This window comes from Crocuta crocuta, unplaced genomic scaffold, assembly GCF_008692635.1.
Source record: "Crocuta crocuta isolate KB4526 unplaced genomic scaffold, BGI_CrCroc_1.0 scaffold32, whole genome shotgun sequence".
In the NCBI taxonomy this organism is placed as follows: domain Eukaryota; kingdom Metazoa; phylum Chordata; class Mammalia; order Carnivora; family Hyaenidae; genus Crocuta; species Crocuta crocuta.
In genome coordinates, this window is record NW_027529424.1 from 13,194,818 (window position 1) to 13,215,680 (window position 20,863).

At 44.8% G+C, this 20,863-nt stretch overlaps 2 protein-coding genes across 2 annotated transcripts in view; one reads left to right on the forward strand and one right to left on the reverse strand.

The window, feature by feature from the left end:
• LOC144226952 (isopentenyl-diphosphate Delta-isomerase 1-like) overlaps positions 1-3,828 on the forward strand; it is a 19,413-nt gene extending 15,585 nt beyond the window's left edge. The window contains exons 3-6 of the mRNA XM_077758430.1: positions 7-70; positions 416-508; positions 1,156-1,286; positions 2,046-3,828. Of these exons, the coding sequence (XP_077614556.1) occupies positions 7-70; positions 416-508; positions 1,156-1,286; positions 2,046-2,363 (606 nt within the window). The 3' untranslated portion in view covers positions 2,364-3,828. The remainder of the gene's footprint in view (positions 1-6; positions 71-415; positions 509-1,155; positions 1,287-2,045) is intronic.
• Positions 3,829-13,206: 9,378 nt separating this feature from the next.
• The window catches only part of GTPBP4 (GTP binding protein 4), a 21,577-nt gene continuing 13,920 nt past the window's right edge, over positions 13,207-20,863 (reverse strand). Inside the window, exons 11-17 of the mRNA XM_077758552.1 lie at positions 20,492-20,569; positions 20,129-20,180; positions 19,632-19,732; positions 18,507-18,704; positions 17,355-17,420; positions 14,809-14,952; positions 13,207-13,879 (exon numbers count right to left, since the gene is read on the reverse strand). Of these exons, the coding sequence (XP_077614678.1) occupies positions 13,727-13,879; positions 14,809-14,952; positions 17,355-17,420; positions 18,507-18,704; positions 19,632-19,732; positions 20,129-20,180; positions 20,492-20,569 (792 nt within the window). The 3' untranslated portion in view covers positions 13,207-13,726. The remainder of the gene's footprint in view (positions 13,880-14,808; positions 14,953-17,354; positions 17,421-18,506; positions 18,705-19,631; positions 19,733-20,128; positions 20,181-20,491; positions 20,570-20,863) is intronic.

Genomic DNA, 20,863 nt, shown 5'->3' on the forward strand with positions numbered 1-20,863 from the left:
GACGAGAATGACCGTAAGATCGGGGCCGACACCAAGAGGAACTGCCATCTGAACGAGAACATAGAGAAAGGTGCCGTGTCCCAGCGCCCTGCCCGCGGTCGGGCCGGCCCCGCGGTTTCTGACCCTGTCGCGCGCCACCTGTGGTCTGGCCGCAGGGGGAGCCCCTGTCACCCCGGCTCCGCGGCCCTGGGCTCCGTGCCCCTGACGGGTCGTGTGGCCACGTCTGCTGGCCCCTGCTCGCCGTCTCCTTTCCCTGGTGGCCGGGGTGCCGTGGCCGTGCAGACTCACTAACTAGGAGACTATGGAAAAAAACCAAAAATGGGAGCAAGTTAACTAGTATTTCGGATCCCAAGCTGAGAATGGGGCGAATAACTGGTATTTTCAAACTAAATTATTGTATCTCTTTGGCTTTCAGGATTATTGCATCGAGCTTTTAGTGTCTTCTTATTCAACTCTGAAAATAAGCTTCTGCTACAACAAAGATCAGATGCTAAAATCACCTTCCCAGGTGCCTGTGCCTTTAATGTACAGTATCTTGTTGGGAACTTTAACTTGACTCTGTCACGCAGAATTCTTGGGAACCAGGTGAAAAGGGAAACCCTGTGAAAGACTTAACTTCATATTTTGCATAAAAGAAGTTTATGCATTGACTGCAACCTAATAAAACAATAAAGATTAAAAACTGCTATGTATATGCATATACATCTTTTTATATATATACACACATATATATATATTTAAAGTTTATTTTGAGAGAGAGTTTGCATTTGGGGGAGGGGCAGAGTGGGAGAACCAAGCAGGCTCCACTTGGTCAGCGTGGTTCCATCTCACAAATGTTTGGGTCATAACTGGAGCTGAAATCAAGAGTTGGACGCTTAACTGACTGAGCCACCCAGGCGCCCCTTAATATATATTTTATTATATATGTTTTAAGTTTGTATTTATACATTTTGATCTTTCTGGTTAAGAAGACCTTAATAAAGAACTTACCTAAACATGTCTGTTTCACAGAATGATTACTGATAGCTCATTATAACGATTTAGAAATTCTCGGCCACTTATTTTTCCATTGTTTTTAAAACTCTTATAAGTTTTCTTGATCTTTGAGATTTACTTGGAAGAAAGTCAATCTACATCTGTGTTAATATGTTCCAGGTTGTTTTACCAATACTTGCTGTAGTCATCCATTAAGTAATCCAGGAGAGCTCGAAGAAAACGATGCGATTGGAGTAAGGCGAGCAGCCCAGAGGCGTTTAAAGGCTGAATTAGGGATCCCCATGGAAGAGGTAACTGATTTTACTGCACTACCATACATCTGAAATCTTGTTTAGAAATTGAAAAACGTTAAAACATTTTTAATAAAATTTTAAATTTAAGTTAGTTCTCTGCTTTGTAAACTTGTGAGTTATTGGCCCCAGAAAGCACCTTCATTAAAAATTACTTAAATTTTGATTTCCTTGTATTACTTGTCAGAATGTAGCTCAGTGCTGAAATAGATTCATGTATTAACCAGTATATAAAGTTTATTATTGGAGGCACCTGGGTGGCTCAGTCGGGCTCTTGATTTTGGCCATGATCTCGCGGTTGGTCAGTTGGAGTCCGGAATCGGGCTCCACACTGACAGCTCAAAGCCCACTTAGGATTCTCCCTCTCCCCTCTCCCCTCCCCCTCCCCCCTCCCCCCTCTCCCACACTTTCTGTGCCTCCCCCCCACTTGCATGCACTCTCTTCTCTCAAAATAAAGTTAAAGTCGGTTGTTTTTATAATTGATGAGTTCAAAGAGGCTTGGTTTCTTGTGGTAATCCTTAGGAATATGAACTACAAATCTGATTCAGTAAATTGAAATAATCTTTTTTCCCTGTAACCTTTAAATAATACCTGAATAAATAAAGTATATCTCATCCGGTTAAAATGGTAAGTACTTTTTTCCTCAAAAAGTACTATCAAGATGTGAAGGAGAATGTGACACATCTGGTTTGAGTGACTGCACTTTTTAAAAAATATATTATTTCAATAAAATCAACTATTGTTTTATTTTTATCCTAGGTTCCTCCAGAAGAAATTAATTATCTAACACGAATTCACTACAAGGCTCAATCAGATGGTATCTGGGGGGAACATGAAATTGACTACATTTTGTTTGTGAGGAAGAATGTAACCTTGAATCCAGATCCCAATGAGATTAAGAGCTATTGTTATGTGACAAAGGAAGAGCTAAAAGAACTTCTGAAAAAAGCAGCCAGTGGTGAAATTAAGATAACTCCATGGTTTCAAATTATTGTGGAAGCTTTTCTTTTTAAGTGGTGGGATAACTTGAATCATTTGAGTCAGTTTGTTGACCATGAGAAAATACACAGAATGTGAATGTGGAGATGAAGGGTTAGTAAAATACTGAAACTTAACTTGATTTTTTAAAATTTGGTTCCCCTTAAGAACTCTCACCTGAAACACTGATATTTTACGATCAGTATTTGTGTGGAAAATACAACCAACTTTTTAATTTGGTATCACACACCCCATATGTGCGTATTGCTATTTGTAAAAGACATTTATAAGAGGTTACTGTAAAAGGCAAATTATTTTAACTTGTCTAATCACAGTGCTAACATACTAGAACAAATTAAGTGAAGCTCTTCATTTTTGATCTGTTGTGATAAACATTGTCAGCACACTTACAGAGCACTTTGCTCTTTGCCAAATGCTTTATAAATCATTAAATTTTTATCATAGTCTAGAAAACTGCAGTGGGAACTGTTTGCTTAGCTACTTCAGAACAGTCCAAATTAACTTTCCATGTGAGCAGATTAAACTAGTAGAGCAGGTTCAAGGGAAATTAAAGCTGAGCATTGCTTTTGGTAATGATATTGGTTAAAAGTGTGCTTTCAGAATTACCATGGACAGGGGTGCAAGTGTACCCCTGCAGTTGGTCAAGCATGCAACTTTTTTTTTTTTTAATGTTTTATTTATTTCTGACAGAGAGAGAGACAGTGTAAGCAGGGTAGGGTCAGAGAGAGAGGAAGACACAGAATTGGAAGCAGGCTCCAGGCTCTGAGCTGTCAGCACAGAGCCCGATGTGGGGCTCAAACCCACGAACGTGGGATCATGACCTGAGCCGAAGTCGGACGCTAAACCGACTGAGCCACCCAGGTGCCCCAAGCATGCAACTCTTGATCTCAGAGTCATGTTGGGGGTAGAGTTTGCAGCTTTGCAGTGGACAGACAGGCTCTCTGTAAAGTGGAAATTGGGTCAGTTGAGTAATACTCTACAGGATCTCCTAACCTTGACACTGTTGACATTTGGGCTGGAGAATTCTTTGTTGTGAGGGTTCATCCTGTGTGTTATGGGGTGTTTAGCAGCATCCCTGGGTTCTACCCACTAAAAGCCATTAACACCCCTGCCCTGTGACAGTCACAATGACATCAGATGCCATTGTCTCCTGGAGGGCACAGTTGTCCCAGCTGAAAACCACTGTTCTACCAAAGTCCGGCCATATTGTAGGGGAAATTCATAGACGAATGTCCATGTTAATAGATTTGGGTTGTGGAATATGTGTAAATTAATAAATTGTACTTTAATGCACTTTCTAAAACTCTTGCCACAGACTTCTCAGTTTGGTATCTTAAGACGGCTGTATTATCCTCATGCTGTGTAATACACAATGAAGAAAAAGATGAAAAGTTATTTAACAACGCTAAGTATTTGGTAAATTTAGTAGAAAGCTCCATTTCTTGTTAATCCTGAACAGTTAACTTAGAACTTCAGGCAAGACCATGTGGCAAGTTAATTTTATGGAAAAGCAAAAACAATAAAAAGAATTAGCACATTTTGATTTTGTTGTCTGGTTTGTTAAAACGTCAGTACCATAATACGTTAACCCACTTATGGTAGCTTAAATATGATAAATATCATATAGCTTCAAAATGCATTTATAATGATTTCTAGTTCTTTACCTCTCTGGAAAATGTTAGGAGGCTGCCGTCCGTGTGTAAGTAGTGGCTCCTGGCTGCTGCATCGGTAGTGGACCCGAACCACGCACTAAATGCTCAGCAAGTGGTAGACGTTGCTGCTGTTCTCTCTGAAACACAGCAGTATGAATGTTCTTTGACCTGATGGACTCCTCAGCTTTTTAAAAGCAATGAAGCTTAAATTTTTTAATTTTTAAAAGTTTTTCTCTATTTTGAGAGAGAGAGAGAGAGAGGGAAAACGGAAAATCCCAAGCAAGTTCCTCCTGTCAGCAGAGAGCCCAACACGGGGCTCAAACCCACAAACTGCAAGATCATGACCTGAGCCAAAGTCAGATGCTCAACCGACTGAGCCACCCAGGCGCCCTGAAATGTAAATTTTTATCTTAAACTTTAAAAGTTATAGTCTCCAAAATATATAACTGACAGCCACTTTAAGGGTCAGCAGTAGTCTTCTATAAAATTGATTATTTTGCCCTCAAACCTATATTGGCCAGAGAACAAGAACGAAAAGCAAGACGCGTTAGGGCGAGAGCACGTGTTCTGCTGCTTGGCCCCCACAGGGGACAGGCACGGATGACAGGAACAGTCAAGTGGCTTTGGGACAACAAGCCCCTGGGCTGCACCTCCTACCATTCTCGGGGTGGGGGAGGGACTTGTCCTCCATCCGCTCTCCCGGGCACGCTCGCTGGATGGTTTCATTCTGACCTGGGGGACCTTCCCAGGGACGGGGTGCTTGTATTTCAGTGCCCCTCTTCCCCACTCTTCAGCTGGGTCCTTCCTGGACTTCTCACTCCCCACGTTTGCACAAGTGAACTTGAGACTGTATTTGTGCGCGTTTAAATACACTGACAAAGAACTTTCTGTTTCACACACTAACCTTCAGTCTACATGCTTTAGACTCCCAGATTTAAATCTACGGAATTCTATTTCATATTCAGATGGCCGGCTATGTGACAACTCTATGTTTAAAGATTTTAAGTAATCCCCATACCTGACATGGACTCAAACCCACCAGCCTGAGGTCATAAGTCACAGGCTCTACTGGCAGCCAGCCAGGTGCCCTGTCTTCCCCTATATTTAAACAGGGTCTCATGTTTCCGTCCTGACCTGCACCACACCTCTGGGAACGGCAACTCCACCCTTCCCATCACTCAGGCTAACTACTTTGGAGTCACTCTAAATTCCCTTTCCCCTCATAACCTGTATCCAATTAGTCAGTAAATCCTTTGACTAAACCCACAATTGAACTTTGATTCACTTTTCCTACTACTTGGAACGCAGACAGTCCCTGGACTGCGTCCTGACTGGCCTGCTTCTGCTCTGGCTTCCTGACACCTGTTGCCAACACAACAGTTAGGAATGTGCCCGACACCTGCTCAGCAAGCAGCAAGAGGAAACCCGGCGGTGGCCGGCCCCCCGTGATGTGCCCGGCACCACTGTGCTCACGACTCCCCTCAGAGCCCACTCTGTGCAGGCCCTGAGGCCCTCCTACTGCTCTTGGGTGCACCAGGTATGCTCCCACTTAACATCTTTAAACTACTTCCTCCTTGGAAAATTTGTTTCCAGACATATCCATGAATGACTCACTCTTTGTTCAAAACCACTCAATATGGGCCACCTCAGAGACGCCCAATCTGACCATTACCCTCCGTTCCTGGTTTCTTTTTCTTCACTTACCACCTCGTAATGTATAGCATGTAATGTCCTTATTGTCTGTCCACCAGGGATGTGAGCTCTGTGACAGCAGGGACTTATTATTCCAACTATTCTCAAATTTCAAACCTACAGAAAAATTGCAAGGACAGTGTAACAAGTCCCCATATACCTTTGACACAGATGTGTCAACTGTGAAGTTTGCCACACACACGTGTGCTGCAACACTTTCAACTGATCACAGATAAGATACCACAGAGGGACAGAGAGAGGAGACCGAATCCAAAGCGGGCTCCGTGCTGTCAGCACATAGCCCCACATAGTGAGCCCCACAGCTCACGAACTGCGAGCCCATGAGCCGAGCCGAAACTAAGAGGGAAACACTTAACCAACGGAGCCACCCAGGAGCCCCTCTGATTTGTTTTTAAACTGAGAGGCCAGGGGCACCTGGGTGGCTCCATTGGTTAAGTGACCAACTTCAGTTAAGGTCATGAGCTCACGGTTCGTGGCTTTGACCCCCACATCGGGCTCTGTGCTGAGAGCTCAGAGCCTGGAGCTGCTTCACATTCTGTGTCTCCCTCTCTGTCAAAAATAAATAAACATTAAAAATAAATAAAAAAGAGGCCATATTAATGTATATGGGCTGCATTTCTTTTTAAATTGTTGTTAAAACTAGGTGTTTTTATTTAATCTTGGAAATGATTTGCCTTAAAGGCCTCCTGATCGGGATAGAGTTCAACTGCATATAAATTCAGATGGAGAAATGTGGGATCTAATGTAGAGGCTAACTTTATTAATTAATATTAGAGTTTTGTAATTAAATGTATATACATACACACATATATATCATAATTTCTAGAGTAACATGTACACTTTATATTACTTTCAAATCAGTAAAACTAATGTAAGATACAAAATAATCCTTTCAAAGGAAGGCAAGACAGAACAGCGATAAATATACACAAGGACAAATTAAAAGCACAAAATAAGAGTGCTTTTAAAATCAAGTCTAGCACGTGAATATGCTTCATGCCTCTGCACGTCCACTTGGAAACGGCTGGTTTTATGTGTACTTTACCACACACACAACCCAGAGGGTGAGAGGCTGAAACCCCAAGCGGAGGCTCTCCTGCGAGAGCGTTAGGCAGAGAAACAATCGTGAGGGTGTGCCTTAAGTGAGGTTTAAGTTGTTAAGTGAATCAGTAAGATTAAATTTATCTTTGATACCTTGGGAGAAGGCTAGGGAGAGGCTGGACAGGGACAGAAGTTCAGCACAAATACGGGTAATGTCAGATTTTCTAGGCGAGGGAGGAGTTCCCAAGGGGGCCAGCGGCAGGCAGCATGGAGCACGCTTACAGGAGCCGGGGCAGGAGCTGTGTCACCCAGACCTCCAGGCTTGCGGGTGTGCGGCCGGCCGGCAGGCGGGGGGGCCCGGGCTCCCGCCAGCAGAGCAGGGCTGGGGTCCCCCGTGACCTCAGAGCACTTCTCTGAGGCTGGGAGGCCTGCACCAGGCCCGGACCAGACGGCCAGTTCCTGCCCCACCGGAGAAGGTCTTTGAAGATTGTGGCGAACCTCCCGCTGGGCTGCCTCCACATGGAGTGACTCCAGTTCCCGCTCTAATCCCATCTCCATTCTGCGGCCTTTCTCCTGGTTCCCCGTCCTCTGTAGGCCCTTCCTGCAACGGAGAGAGCTCCTGGCATGCCGCACAACCCGGCCTGCAAGCCTGCCCGGGCCCTCCTGCCCCACGGGCGCCCACGGCCGCCTCGAGCCAGAGCCGCACCCCTTCGATTGCTGTAGCCTTGCGGCAAGTTGTGCAATGACCAAGTGCGAGTCCTCCGCTTTTACTCTTTTCCAGGATTATTTCGGCTATTCCCTGAGACGCCGTATAAACTTTAGGATGGACTGTTTTTATTTCTGCAAAAGCGTTGCTGGGGTTTTGATAGGGCTTGCCCTCAGTCTGGCCATCACTGCGGGCAGCACTGACATCTTAGTGACCTCACATCCTCCAGCGCACGAGCACAGGTCTTTCCAGGTTTGTCTTTGCATCTCTTTCAGCAATGTTTTATGCTTTTCTGTGTACACATCTCTCACCTCCTTGGTTGATGCCTAAAAATTTTATTCTTTTTCATCCTATTAGAAGTGGAATTATTTTAATTCAGTTCCTGGGTTGTTTATTGTTAGTGTATAGAAACATAACTGACTTCTCAGGCAGCTGGGTGGTTCAGTTGGTTGATTGTGACTCTTGACTTTAGCTCAGGTCATGATATCACGGTTTGTGAGATTGAGCCCTACGTCGGGCTCTGTGCTGACAGTGTGGGGCCTGCTTAGGATACTCTCTATCTCTCTGCCCCTCCCCCCTCTCTCTCTCTCTCAAAATAAACAAATACTTTTTTAAAGACACTGATTTTTCAAAAATTTTTGTTATTTATTTAGTTTTGAGAGAGACAAAGTGGAGGAGGGTCAGAGAGCAAGGGAGACAGAATTGCAAGAGGCCACACATAACCAGTGCAGAGCCCGACGTGGGGCTCAATCTCACAAACCGTGAAATCATGACCTACGCCAAAATCAAGAGTTGGATTCTTAACCAACTGAACTTCCCAGGCTACCCTAAAACATAACTGATTTTTGTAGCTTAATTTTATATCCTGCAAACTTTCCTGAGCTTTTTTTTTTGTACAAAATACTTAGGGTTTATTATATATAAAATAATATCTGTGAACAGAGATGATTTAATTTTATCCTTCCCAATTTGTATGCCTTCCCCACCCCCACCCCCTTTTCTCGTCTAACTGCTCTGGCTAGGACTTCAGCACTGTTGAATAGGAGTGGCCAGAGAGGGCGTGCTTGCTTGTTCCTGATACCAGAGGAAGCTTTCAGTCTTTCTCCAGAGCATGATGTTGGTTGGGGTTTCTCCAGAGGTGATGTGTATTATGCTGAAGTAGTTTTCTTCTCTTCTTAGGTTTTTTTTGAGTGCCTTTATCATGAAAGGGTATTGAATTTCGTCAAACGCTCTCCCTGCATCAACTGAGAGGGTCATGTGGTTCTTGTCCCTCACTGTGTTAACGGGCCACATCAGTCACTTCTGCAGGCAGACCCATCCTTGACTTCCAGGAACTTCAAGTGATCATGCTGCATATTCCTGTCAATGTGCTGCTCACTGTGGCTGGCTAGCTTTTTGTTGAGGACTTTTGTGTTAATATTCATGAGGGATATTGGTCCCCAGTTTTCTTGTGGTGTCTTTGTCTGGCCTCAATGTCAGGGCAATGCTGGCCTCATGGAATGAATTAGGATGTATACGCGTCTCTTCATTTTGAAAGTTTAAGGACTGATGTTAGTTCTTCTTTTAAATATTTGGTAGGATTCACGGGTGAAGCCACCTGATCCAGGGTTTTCCTTTGCTGGGAGTTTTTGTTTTTTTAATGGTAAAAAACTCCTAAACATTAAATATGCATTTTTAAAAAATGTTTTATTTATTTCTGAGAGAGAGAGAGAGAGAGAGAGCGAGCAGGGGAGGGCCAGAGAGGGAGATACAGAATCTGAAACAGGCTCCAGGCTCTGAGCTGTCAGCACAGAGCCCGATGCGGGGCTCGAACCCACGAACCATGAGATCATGACCTGGGCCGAAGTCGGACGCTTAACTGACTGAGCCACCCAGGTGCCTCTAAATATGCATCTTAACCCATTTTTAATTGTGTAATACCAGTTAAGTATATTCACATTGCTGTTCAACAGATCACTAGACCCTTTACGTCTTGCAAAACTGAAACTCTGTCCCCAATAAGCACTAACTTCTCCTCCTCCCCTGGTTCCCACTCTTTAATTCCCTCTTGCTAGGTTTTTGACTAGTTTGGATACTTCAGGGTAGATTCTGGACATTCGTCCTTTTGTGAATGGCTCCTCTCACTCGGCAGGGTCCTCACAGTCCATCCATACTTCACATGTGTTAGGACTTCCTATCTTTTAAAGACTGCACAATACTCCTCTGTGTGCACTTGCCATTTTCTGTATCCATCCATCCATCCCCCCATGGACTTCTGCTTTCTCCTAGTGGATACTGCAATTTTGCAAGAGACTTGAGGGTGCCCATCTCTTTGGGAACCTACTTCAAATTCCTTTGGATTTATACCTTGAAGAGATTGCTGGCTCATGATGATTCTAACTTTTGAAGAGCCTCCATACTGTATTCGAGAGCATCTGCACCAGTCTGCATTCCCACCAATGGTGCACAAGGGCTCCTTTTCTCTGCAACCTAGGCAGCACCTGCTATTTCTCCTGTGTCTGTCCTAGTGGGAGTGAGCTCATCATGGGTTTCATTTCATTTCTCTATAGTACTGATTTTCTGCATCTTCTCATGTGCCTGGTTGATTGTGTACCTTCTTTGGATAACTGTTCCAAGTTTCCTGCCTTTTTTTTTTTTCCCTAATGTTTATTTTTGAAAGAGAGCATGGGCCAGGGAGGTACAGAGGGCAGGACAGAGGATCTGAAGCAAGCTCCACAGTGACCGTAGAGAACCCAATGCAGGACTTGAACTTACAAACCGTGAGATCATGACCTGAGCCAAAGTTGGATGCTCAACTGACTGAGCCCCCCAGGGGTACCGTTTTTTTTCTTTTCTTTTTTTTTTTTTTAGATCCAAGTTAGTTAACATAGTGTAATAACGATTTTAGGAATAGAATTTAGTGATTCATCACTTACATGACACCTAGCGCTCCTCCCAGCAAGCGCCCTCCTTAATGCCCATCCCCCATTTCGCCCGTCCCTCCACCCATCCCTCCACCAGCAACCTTGTTTGTTCCCCGTGTTTGAGTCTCTTATGGTTTGTCTCCTGTATTTATCTTATTTGTACTGCCCTTCCCCTATGTTCTTCTGTTTTATTAAATTCCATTTTGAGTGAAATCCTGTATCTGCCTTTCACTAACTTATTTTGAATTAAAAAATTTTTTTTAATGTTTGTTTTTTTTTTTTCTTATAAAGACAGCATGAGTAGGGGAGGGGCAGGGAGAGGGAGCCACAGAATCTGAAGCAGCCGCCAGGCTCTGAGCTGTCAGCACAGAGCCCGACGCGGGGCTCGAACTCACGAACTGTGAGATCATGACCTGAGCTGACTGAGCCACCCAGGTGCCCTGGAACTCTTTTTTAAATCCTAGTTTACGTAAACTTGAAATGTTGGTTCTCAAAGATCTCTTGAGCTAGGATCCCTCCTCTGTTGGGATTCAGTGCACTGTGTAGAAATCACTTATGAATAAAATAAGTGAGTTNTTATTTTGCTTAGCATAATGCACTCTAGTTCCACCCAGGTTGTTGCAAATGGCAAGATTTTGTTCTTTTTGATTGCTTAGTAGTATTCCATTGTGTATATACATATACACATCTTGCTTATCCATTCATCAGTTGATGGCCATTTGGGCTCTTTCCATAATTTGGCTATTATTGATCATTCTACTGTAACATTGGGGTGCATGTGCCCCTTTGAATCAGCTTTTTATCCCCTTTGGATAAATTTCTAGTAGTGCAATTGCTGGGTTGTAGGGTCATTCTATTTTTAACTTTCTGAGGATCTTCCACACTGTTCTCCAGAATGGCTGCACCAGTTTGCATTCCCACCAGTAACGGAAAAGGGTTCCCCCTTTCTCCACATTCTTGCCAACATCTGTTGTTGTCTAAGTTGTTAATTTTAGCCACTCTGATGGGTATGAGGTGGTACCTCATTGTGGTTTTGATTTGTATTTCCCTGATGAGCGATGTTGAGCATCTTTCCACATATCTGTTTGCCAGCTGGATGTCTTCTTTGGGAAAGTGTCTATTCATGTCTTCTGCCCATTTCTTCACTGGATTGTTTTTTGGGTGAGTTTGGTAAGTTCTTTATACATTTTGAATACTAACCCTTTACCTGATATGTCATTTGCAAATATCTTCTCCCATTCTGTCTTTTGCCTTTTAGTTTTGATGATTGTTTCCTTGGCTGTGCAACAGCTTTTTATCTTGATAAAGTCCCAGTAGTTCATTTTTGTTTTTGTTTCCCTTGCCTCCAAAGACATGTCAAATAAAAAGTTGCTGCAGCCGAGGTCCAAGAGGTTGTTACCTGGTTTCTCCTCTAGGAATTGGCTTCCTGTCTCAACTTAAAGGTTTTTCATCCATTTTGAGTATATAGTGTAAGAATGTGATCCAGTTTCATTCTTCTGCACATCGCTGTAGAGTCTTCTCAACACCATTTGCTGAAGAGACGGTCTTCTTTCCATTGGATTATCTTTCCTGCTTTGTCAAAGATCAGCTGGCCCTCTGTTTGTAGGTCCATTTCTAGGTTCTCTATTCTGGTCCATTAATCTGTGTGTCTATTTTTGTGCCAGTGGCGCACTTTCATTACAGCTGTGTAATAAAGCTGGAAGTCTGGAATTGTGATGCCTCCAGCTTTGGTTTCCTTTTTCAGGATTGCTCTGGCTATTCAGTGTCTTTTCTGGTGCCATACAAATTTCAGAACTGTTTGTTCTAGTTCTGTGAAGAATGCTGGTGTTATTTTGATAGGGATTGCATTGAATATGTAGATTGCTTTGGGTAGCATTGACATTTTAACAATATTTGTTCTACCAATCCACGAACATGAAATGTTTTCCCACTTTTTTGTGTATCTTCTTCAATTTCTTTCATAAGCTTTCTATAGTTTTCAGTATATAGACTTTTCACCTCTTTGGTTAGGTTTACGCCTGGATATTTTATGATTTTTGGTCCACCTTTTTTTTTTTTAAAGTAGGTGTGGGGATAGGTGAACATTAAGCCATAAGGGCTAAAACGAACCAAAATTAAAATTAATGGATTTGCCAACCAAGCTCTTCCCTACAAGACACGAACCTCCAAAGAGACTCAACTTCTAAAACACTTACCGCAGGCAGATTCTCTGAGCACCAGTGCAACCACGATCCCTGCAAAGGGATGGGCTCCCTGGGCCTCCCCAACACCACAGTGTTTCTCTCCCCTTCTGAACTCTTAACAAATCTTTTCAGCACACATAACATGATAATCTTACTTTGTATTCCCAAAATGCAGCAGCTCTTAGACTTACCTGTGCTGTAAGAAGAAAATCACATCACATTACAGAACACAAAAGCCCGTCCCACACTGCACACTTGACAAGCATTCAGCCCCAGGAGGCGCGCTCCGCTGGAGACTGTGAGTTAAGTGGTGGTAACACCACCACTGTTTTAAGGTCAAAAAGTGATATTTTAAACACTTAATACTTTGATATGCTAACTTCCTACATCGCGTTGTGCATGGGGGTTCTGAGCTGACATGTACAGCACAACTTCAACTCAGAGTAACTGAAAACATAGCCCAGGAGGGGGTTCTGCGGGAATGTTAGGGTGTCTGCTTCTCTGAACACATGCAGTTCTGGGTTCCCTCAGCAGGGGATGCCTAGCTCAACTGCTCCGGTGCCTAAACAATGTTTTACCCCACAAAAAAGTGTTTTGTTTCGAAAAACAAAATAATTTATTTTTCTCCCTTTCCATTTGGCAACATTGACAGGGGTTTGTAACTAAACAAAAAAAACAAGAACAAAACAAAAACAAAAAAAAAACCCCAAACAACAAACTAAATCAAAACCACTTTCTTTCAGAAGTTTATTTTAGATAAACTCGTTGAAAATAGATTGCAACGATGCACACGTTGTACAAAAAAACTAGAAAATAATCTAGCACTGGCATTCATTCTTACATCTCCAGGACAGGGCTGCCAGCCTTCTGCCCACAGCTGCAAGGAGATGCTTTCTTTGAGAGACTATACGCGTGCACGCACCAAAGTTCCCTCTTACAGAAGAGAGTAAGATTCTTCTCCATCAGAACAAGTATTTCCATCACTCAATATTTCCAGTTCTGCAGACGTGAAGTGATCACAACCCCACCAGACGCAGAAACCACAGTCTGCTCAGGTACTTGTACTATTTACACAGTGGTAAACATCTCCCACACCTGCACACCCTGACGTACAGCAAAGCAACAAGCGCATCAGGTTATGTCGTTGCAATTTTCAGTTTATAGGTCAGGCCTCCTGTTTGGTGAAACTGGACCAGACCAGGAAACAAACGGTCTAGCCAAACCATCTCAGCTGCAGAGGACTCTACCTCCTGTCCTTTTTCCCAGCTTTCCTCTTTCCGGAGAGTAAGTGCTTGGGCTTCATATCAAACACATGTCTGTCTGCCTCTCCTTTCTTCCCCAGGCGGTTCATCTTCTTCTGAGCATTCTTCATCATGGTCTTGGCTTTTTTAACCATCTGGAAAGCAAAAGGACACATAAAACATGTTAGCTACTGAGTGTCCATGTGCCTTTTCATTATTGGTTAAGAGTAGGTCTTAAGGCAAGGGAATCAAGAGCAAAAATAAACGATTGGGACCTCANAAAAAAGAGTAGGTCTTAAGGGTCCAGATCTACTCTGTGAGAAGTGCCGACAAGTCACTCTAGGACCCACTGTGTCTGTAGGAACTCAACTGTCTGCATGATGAGAATGAAGATGGGAATGAATGTTATTTCTAGACAAGCTCTGTGTCTGCAAGATCCTGGAGGATTAGGGGACATCTGTTGCAATTCCCTCTTAGACACAAAAGAAAACAGAGAACCAGCCCATGAAACTATACTCCCATCTGACAAATGATAATGCCAGGATTAAAATTCAGATTTCTAGAAAGAGATGGCATGGTAGAAATCAAATCCCAGGCTTCCATCACGTAGACTGTTGGCCAGTTTATATACAAACTTTTTCTTATACCTGAATTGTCAAAATGCCAAAAGTACCAATTTTTGTGTTCATTTAATTTTAAAAGTTTCAGCAAAAGAGACTGTGTACGTCCAAAATGTCTTTCCCAAAAGACTAACCCAAACGGCTCCCTCTGGGCTGGTTCCCTTAAGGATCTGGTTGTTGTTAGGGGCTTGGGCCTCCAGGTGCTGAATAGGGATGCTTTCTGGCTTACTCCTGCATGGCTGGCTTGGGGCTCACATCACCTGGTGCCCTATGACACCATGCTTCTGTCTATCCCCAAGAAACGACATTGGTAGGGAATGGTGCACCTAGGGAAGGGTCCAGAATATCCAGCACCCACCTGCAGTCCCTGCCTTCTAAATGGTAGCTGTGGGTATGTTCCCTGAACCCTGGAGTCATTAACAGTAGAGATCACTGTTTTTTATTGCACATCACAGGGGACTAACCTTGACGTCCCGAAGGCCAGAGACGTCCCGTGGAGTCCGAGAGCAGCTGCGGCTCCGGGTTACAGACGTGGGCGGAACAGAGTCATCCCGTTTTCTCTTCCTAGTAGTGCTCCGGGACCTTCTGGCCTGGACTGCATAATGGGCCTGGAAAGCACAAAGAGCAAATTCAGTTCTGTAGGACCCCAGCCCAGCCCCCAGACTTACAAGGAATCACAAACACGAAATCATACTGACAGGGAGACAGGACACATAGTTTTTAATGCCATTATCAAATAAACTAAAGCTCTTGGGGCGCCTGGGTGGCTCAGGTGGTTAAGCGTCCGACTTCAGCTCAGGTCATGATCTCACGGTTTGTGGGTTTGAACCCCGCATCGGGCTCTGTACTGACTGCCAGCTCAGACCCTGGAGCCTGTTTCAGATTCTGTGTCTCCCTCTCTCTCTGACCCTCCCCTGCTCACGCTGTCTCTCTCAAAAATAAATAAAAAGTTAAAAACAAAAAACAAACTAAAGCTCTTTAAAAATATACATAGTTGGGGCATTCACTTTCAAATGTCCCCTCTCTGTAAAGAGAGATTTCATACTATTTTTCTTTTCTGATCTTCTCTTATATTCTAATTAACTTCTGTCTAATACTCATTAAAAAAAAATACACAAAGTATATGTATATACACACACACACACACACACACACATAGATAACTTCACGTTATCAGTCAAATATTCTTTTCCACTCAATGCGGCTGCTTTACGTAAATGATTTTAACTCCATTAGAAAGCATTTACTTAAAACTGGCCATTCCCCAATGCTGTCCCTTCCCCTAGGTCACGAGATTGGCATCCTAACTGCTATTTTCACTGTAATGTGTCCTCTCTTCCCAGCTCTGGGGCCATCTACCTGAACACAGGGGACAGCCCTCAGGAAGCTGAAGCGAAGCAAAGCCATGCTGACTGCCCCTCGGTGAGGCCACAGTGCTCCCGCTGGTGGGCGCCTCGCTCACCCATGTCCTGTCCAAAGAACAACAACACACCTGGACAGGAGCGTGGGCAGTCAGTCTGCACCAATGGTCAGAAGCCAGACGCTAACGGATGTTTGTTAAAATAATGCTCCAGGCAAGCAGCATAGGCCTAATACGTGGCTACTAAAAATCCAAATTAGTATAACCCCTTCAGAAAGGAGCTTTAACACGATGAATCTTATCTTTTGATTTTGATTATTCCAATTCTAGGAATGTTTTGCTGAAATAATCCAGAATATGAGAAAATTATTTCACACAAAAATGTATATGCTCCAGCATTAATTCATCAAGAAAAAAGATCGGAATTCCGAGTTATCTGAAACCCCTTCTAATCTTTGGGCTTCCAGGAAAACAGTGCTGAACTATTTACAACCCAAGCCCCTCTCGTGTTGACTCAACAAACCCTCAGGTTTCTGGTCACTAAACCGAAGCTAAGATGCCCCATGAAGACTTCAGTCACCAAAATTAAAGTTCAAGTAAAAAATTTTTAAAATAAGTTTATGTCTTGTTTTCTGATATTCTATTGCAATTTGTATGCTCACCAGACACTAATTCTCTTAATTTACTGTATATTTCTTACACACCACCTTATGTTCTGAGTTAACAGCAAATGAATTTTTGAACTGCAACCAAACTGAGGTCTAAAAGAAACTAAAATTTTTTACTCAAAAAAAATGTGAAAAGTTATCCAAAAATAAAAAATGCTTGGGGCGCCTATTTGGCTCAGTTGGTTAAGCGTCCAACTCTTGATTTCCGCTCAGGTCATGATCTTACAGTTTTGAGTTCGAGCCCAGAGATGGGCTCTGTCGCATGAAGCCTGCTTGGGACTCTCTCCCTCTTTTCCCCTCCCCTGCTCAAACACTCTCTCCCAAAAAAAATAAACTTTAATAAACAACAAAAAAATGGCTTATGCCTCAATGAAAATATAGACACAATATACAGAATAGGGTTATAGTTACATCTTAAAGATTTAAGTAAGGCGTCTGCATGAAAATTTGAATAAAAAGGTATACGCTGCATGTTAACCTAGATTATTTTTGTGCACTGTGAACACAAGTGATTTCTTTCTTCCTTTCTAGTTTCTGGTATTTTTCATATACTAACCTGAAACGGAACACGATGTATATATAATGAAATATTAAAAAAGACAGATGCACTAAGGCCATCTCACATCACTGATGTTATTACTGACACATCAGAGTAATGCCCGGAAGCCGTCCCATGCTCAGGGATAAGTTTTAATGCAAAGTGATGGGAGTGTGCAAAGCGTTCCTAAATTCTCATGTGGTGAACAGGAACGGAGTCTGAAGACAGCCCCTGCATTAGCGCACAGTCCCTTGAGCTGACAGTTCTGAGCCATCCCATGGGGCACATGGACAGCAGTGGGACAAACACGTTCCATTCTCAGCCAGCCACTTCCAGTGCTGCTCAACAGACATACTCAAAGTCCACATCTCTTCTTTGATGTCTGTAGCCTCCCAGGTTTCTACGAGTCTCGTTTTCTAACTGAGACTGTGTGCATGCACTTACGTTGTCTTTGTCATCCATGTCAACGCCAAGACTGCGCATCTCACTCTCTAGCACTTTCCGCTGAACCTGAACACAGGGGAAAAGGTATCTGTTATAGGCAAAATTAGTTTCATAAAATGCTTAAAAAAATTGTAAAAGGAAAGCGTACCTTTACAATGATCTATGATACATTTCTTTTAGAAATGGTATCTTTTAACTGGGCCCAACGTTCATGTTTTTGGACGGTTCACTGAAGCTCATGGAAACCAGTATATCCCAGGCCGTGGCTACATGCAAGACGACATACACTTCATGCCCCTGAATTCTCCACTACCCTGCAGGGGTCTCTGCATGCAAGGGTCACTGACACTGAGGTCGCATGACATGCCCCAAGACTCCAGAGACAGCATCTTCTCCCAAACCCACTGAGCACTACCGGGCAGACAGATGGAGGTCTTATCTAGTAAGAACCACTCGTCTGCCATCACATGAGAATAGTACTTCAGACACATTAATACGAGAGTTATCTTGAATGCCATTATTTTCCTTCCTCTCCCATTATATTTTAGCTGCCCTGACCGTCATCCTATCTTTGGGAAGCTTCCCCCCACTTTCTGTCACATCCTGTGGTTTGAGGGTGACACCTGGCCTTACCTGCCACCCTGACAAAAGCAGGGGGCAGGACAGAAAGACCTACAAAGACAGAGCAGGGACTGAAAGAATTCTGACATCATTTGACCCATTTGTGGCTGAAGTGCGACTCTCCCTGTCCTAGTCACAGGAGCTGCCTCATATGCTGCCCGAGGATTTAAGCTGCCCAGCTTAAAAGTTTCTATAAATGGCAAAATATACTAAAGAAGCTAAAGAATAGGAACACGTTAAGCGATGGCTTTACTGCCACAAATCATGACTCACAACCTCAATCTGTACAACTGCAGAGAGGCTGAACCCTCCAGTACTGAGCCTGGATGTCAGCTCTTGCTGACGTGACAGTGCCATCAGCAAAATCAAAAGATCAGGGTTCGACCAACCTCAAAAGTCAGTACGTGTCACCAAACCAAATACGTGCTATCCCACAGCCAGGTCTGGGCAGATGTGCTACATTTAGCAGGGCTGTGCAAGCAACCAATGCCGCAGAAACCGGTCCTGCCACTCTGGAAGCACAGAACTTACCTTCTTAGCAGTCCGAGGCATCCTGGGCCCCTGTGTGTTTTTCTCCTTGGACTGCAGAATTTTCAGCTTCTTTTTCTCCCGAATTTGCTTTGCCAGCTGGCGGATCTCCACCATCTCCTCATCTTCACTGTCAGATTCGCTGTCGTACTCACCTGCCGCTGTTCTCAGCTCCTCTTCTTTTTCTAACTCTTCCAATTTCTTGAAAAAGAATTATAATTAAACTCAATGATGACTCAAACACAAGCCAACACCACTGCTGACTGAAGAGCTAATAAAAAGAAGTTACAGGGTGCCCAGCTGGCCCAGCAAGGGGACTGTGTGACTCTTGATATCGGGGTTCTATGTTCAGCCCCTCACTGGGTTTAGAGATTACTTAAAAAACTAAAATCTAGAAAATGACATTAGAGGCGAATTACATATGCACGTATGCACACCGTAACCGAAGAAACCCCGATGGCAACGCGGCAGATGCGGCCATGCCTCAGCTGATGGGAAAAGCACGGGGGGAGGGAGGTGGGCAGGGACGGGCAGGCCAATCGCAGGCCGTGAACCCACACGCTCAGAGCAACGACGAGGCACAAGCAGAGCGTGAAGCAAGCCGTGACCGGGCCCCTGTGCTGGGACGTGGACCGTGCGTGAGCAGAGCACAGGTGAGGAGGAGAAGCAGGCCACAGAGAGCAGAGAATTCAAGGGAAGGAGGAACAGGGAGGAGGAGGAGGTTCGTGCAGGGTTTCCTCCCTGGAGACCTGCAGCCTGAAGCTGCACAGGCAGGGCAGCATCTGGGAAGGAGCAGGAAACGAGCGAGCGCGGACAGGAAACACTGTTTTTTTCAAAAGGCTTCGCTGAGGGGGAGAAAGGCAGCAGAGCAACGAAAAGAGGAGCTGGGGCTTAAGAAGGGTTTTGTTTTTAAAGTGGAGGGATCCACGGGCACTACAGGCTGAGTCACAGTGAACAGGAGGAGGCAGCCACGGAGGAGCAAAGCTCCAGGAGAGGAGGATGGGGGCCGTGGCTGCCGGAGCGCACCTGCCCCACATCGGTTGTGGCCGAGACGGCACGGGGAGCAGAAGGGACGAGGGACGAGCAGGCAGAAGGAATACAAATCACAATGTAACAGGAGACACAAACCTGCATGATATCGGGGTCAATGTAATCAGCTATATTGTGGCCTTCCCAGATCTCGGGTATCTTATCATGCTTCTCAGAAGAGTTCATGAGATCCCAGTACTCTGAGGTTAAAAAAAAAAGTTATGTTCCCTGCACTTTGTAATACCTTCAAGCGCCATGTGCCAAAATGAGTTCTTACACACGTCTCTCCATGAAGAAGATAGAGTGTTTGCACCTAACACCCCAGCAAAGAGACAGTTCGGAAGAGGGACTCCAAATACCCCCGGGGTTGCCCAGCGCCTCGGGACCGCAGGCCGAGTCGGGGGGGGGAAGGAAGGGGGGACAAAGGCAGCAGCGGACCCAGCACCTGTGCCACACATGCTACAAACCACCCTCCTCCTGAGGCCACAGCAGCACCCGCACGCGGCCTCATCTCTGAGAAAGAGACAAGGGCGCAGCCACAGGGCGAGCGGGCCCTGAACCCCCCACAGCGTCCTGACGGGGTCGCCGGCCCTTACTCTGAAGGTCCAAGATATAGTCGTCTCCTAGCTCCACTTCAAGGTCTCGTTCCTGCAACCAAAGAGCAGACAACTCTCATGAGCTCCTGCCGGCCTTCCAGGTGCACGAAGGCCGGGCCCCCCAAGCCCTGGGAGAAGCCTCTGCTCCAGGCCGAGAGCCCATCACTCTAAGGCCTGTGCGGCCCAGCTCCCATTCCCGGCACACCCACTGCTCACATCCGCGCGGTGTTCACGGTCACCTCCCTCCCACCCATGAGGTGAGGGGCCTTTGTCGGTCATGGCCGTGGTCCCAGAGCCTGAGGATACAGGCCAGGACACCCTCGGTGCACACCTGGACTTATGCGCCCCCTGGAGCAGACCTACCCGCTTCTTCCTGGGCTCCCCAGTGTCCATTCTCTTCCTGCGTGCCACCACTCCCTCGGGGATGAAGGGGGGCCTCTCCTGAGGAGACATCACCGGAAAGAATGACATGAAATGCCTTGCCGGATGCAAAAGGAACAGGAAAGTAAAAAGCCAGAGGCACACTCTCCGTCTGCAAGGGCAAGGTGAAGCCAGACCAACTCAGAACTAACAGACCCTAGGGTGGAGAGGGCCAGCTGGGCATGGAAACCAGAAACACTCCACAGCTGATCTGAAGTTTATCTAGAAAAAATAAATACCATGATTCTCGAGAAAAATTATGAACAAAAAAGTGATACAAGAGAAAATAAAGGAGGGACACCTGGGTGGCTCAAT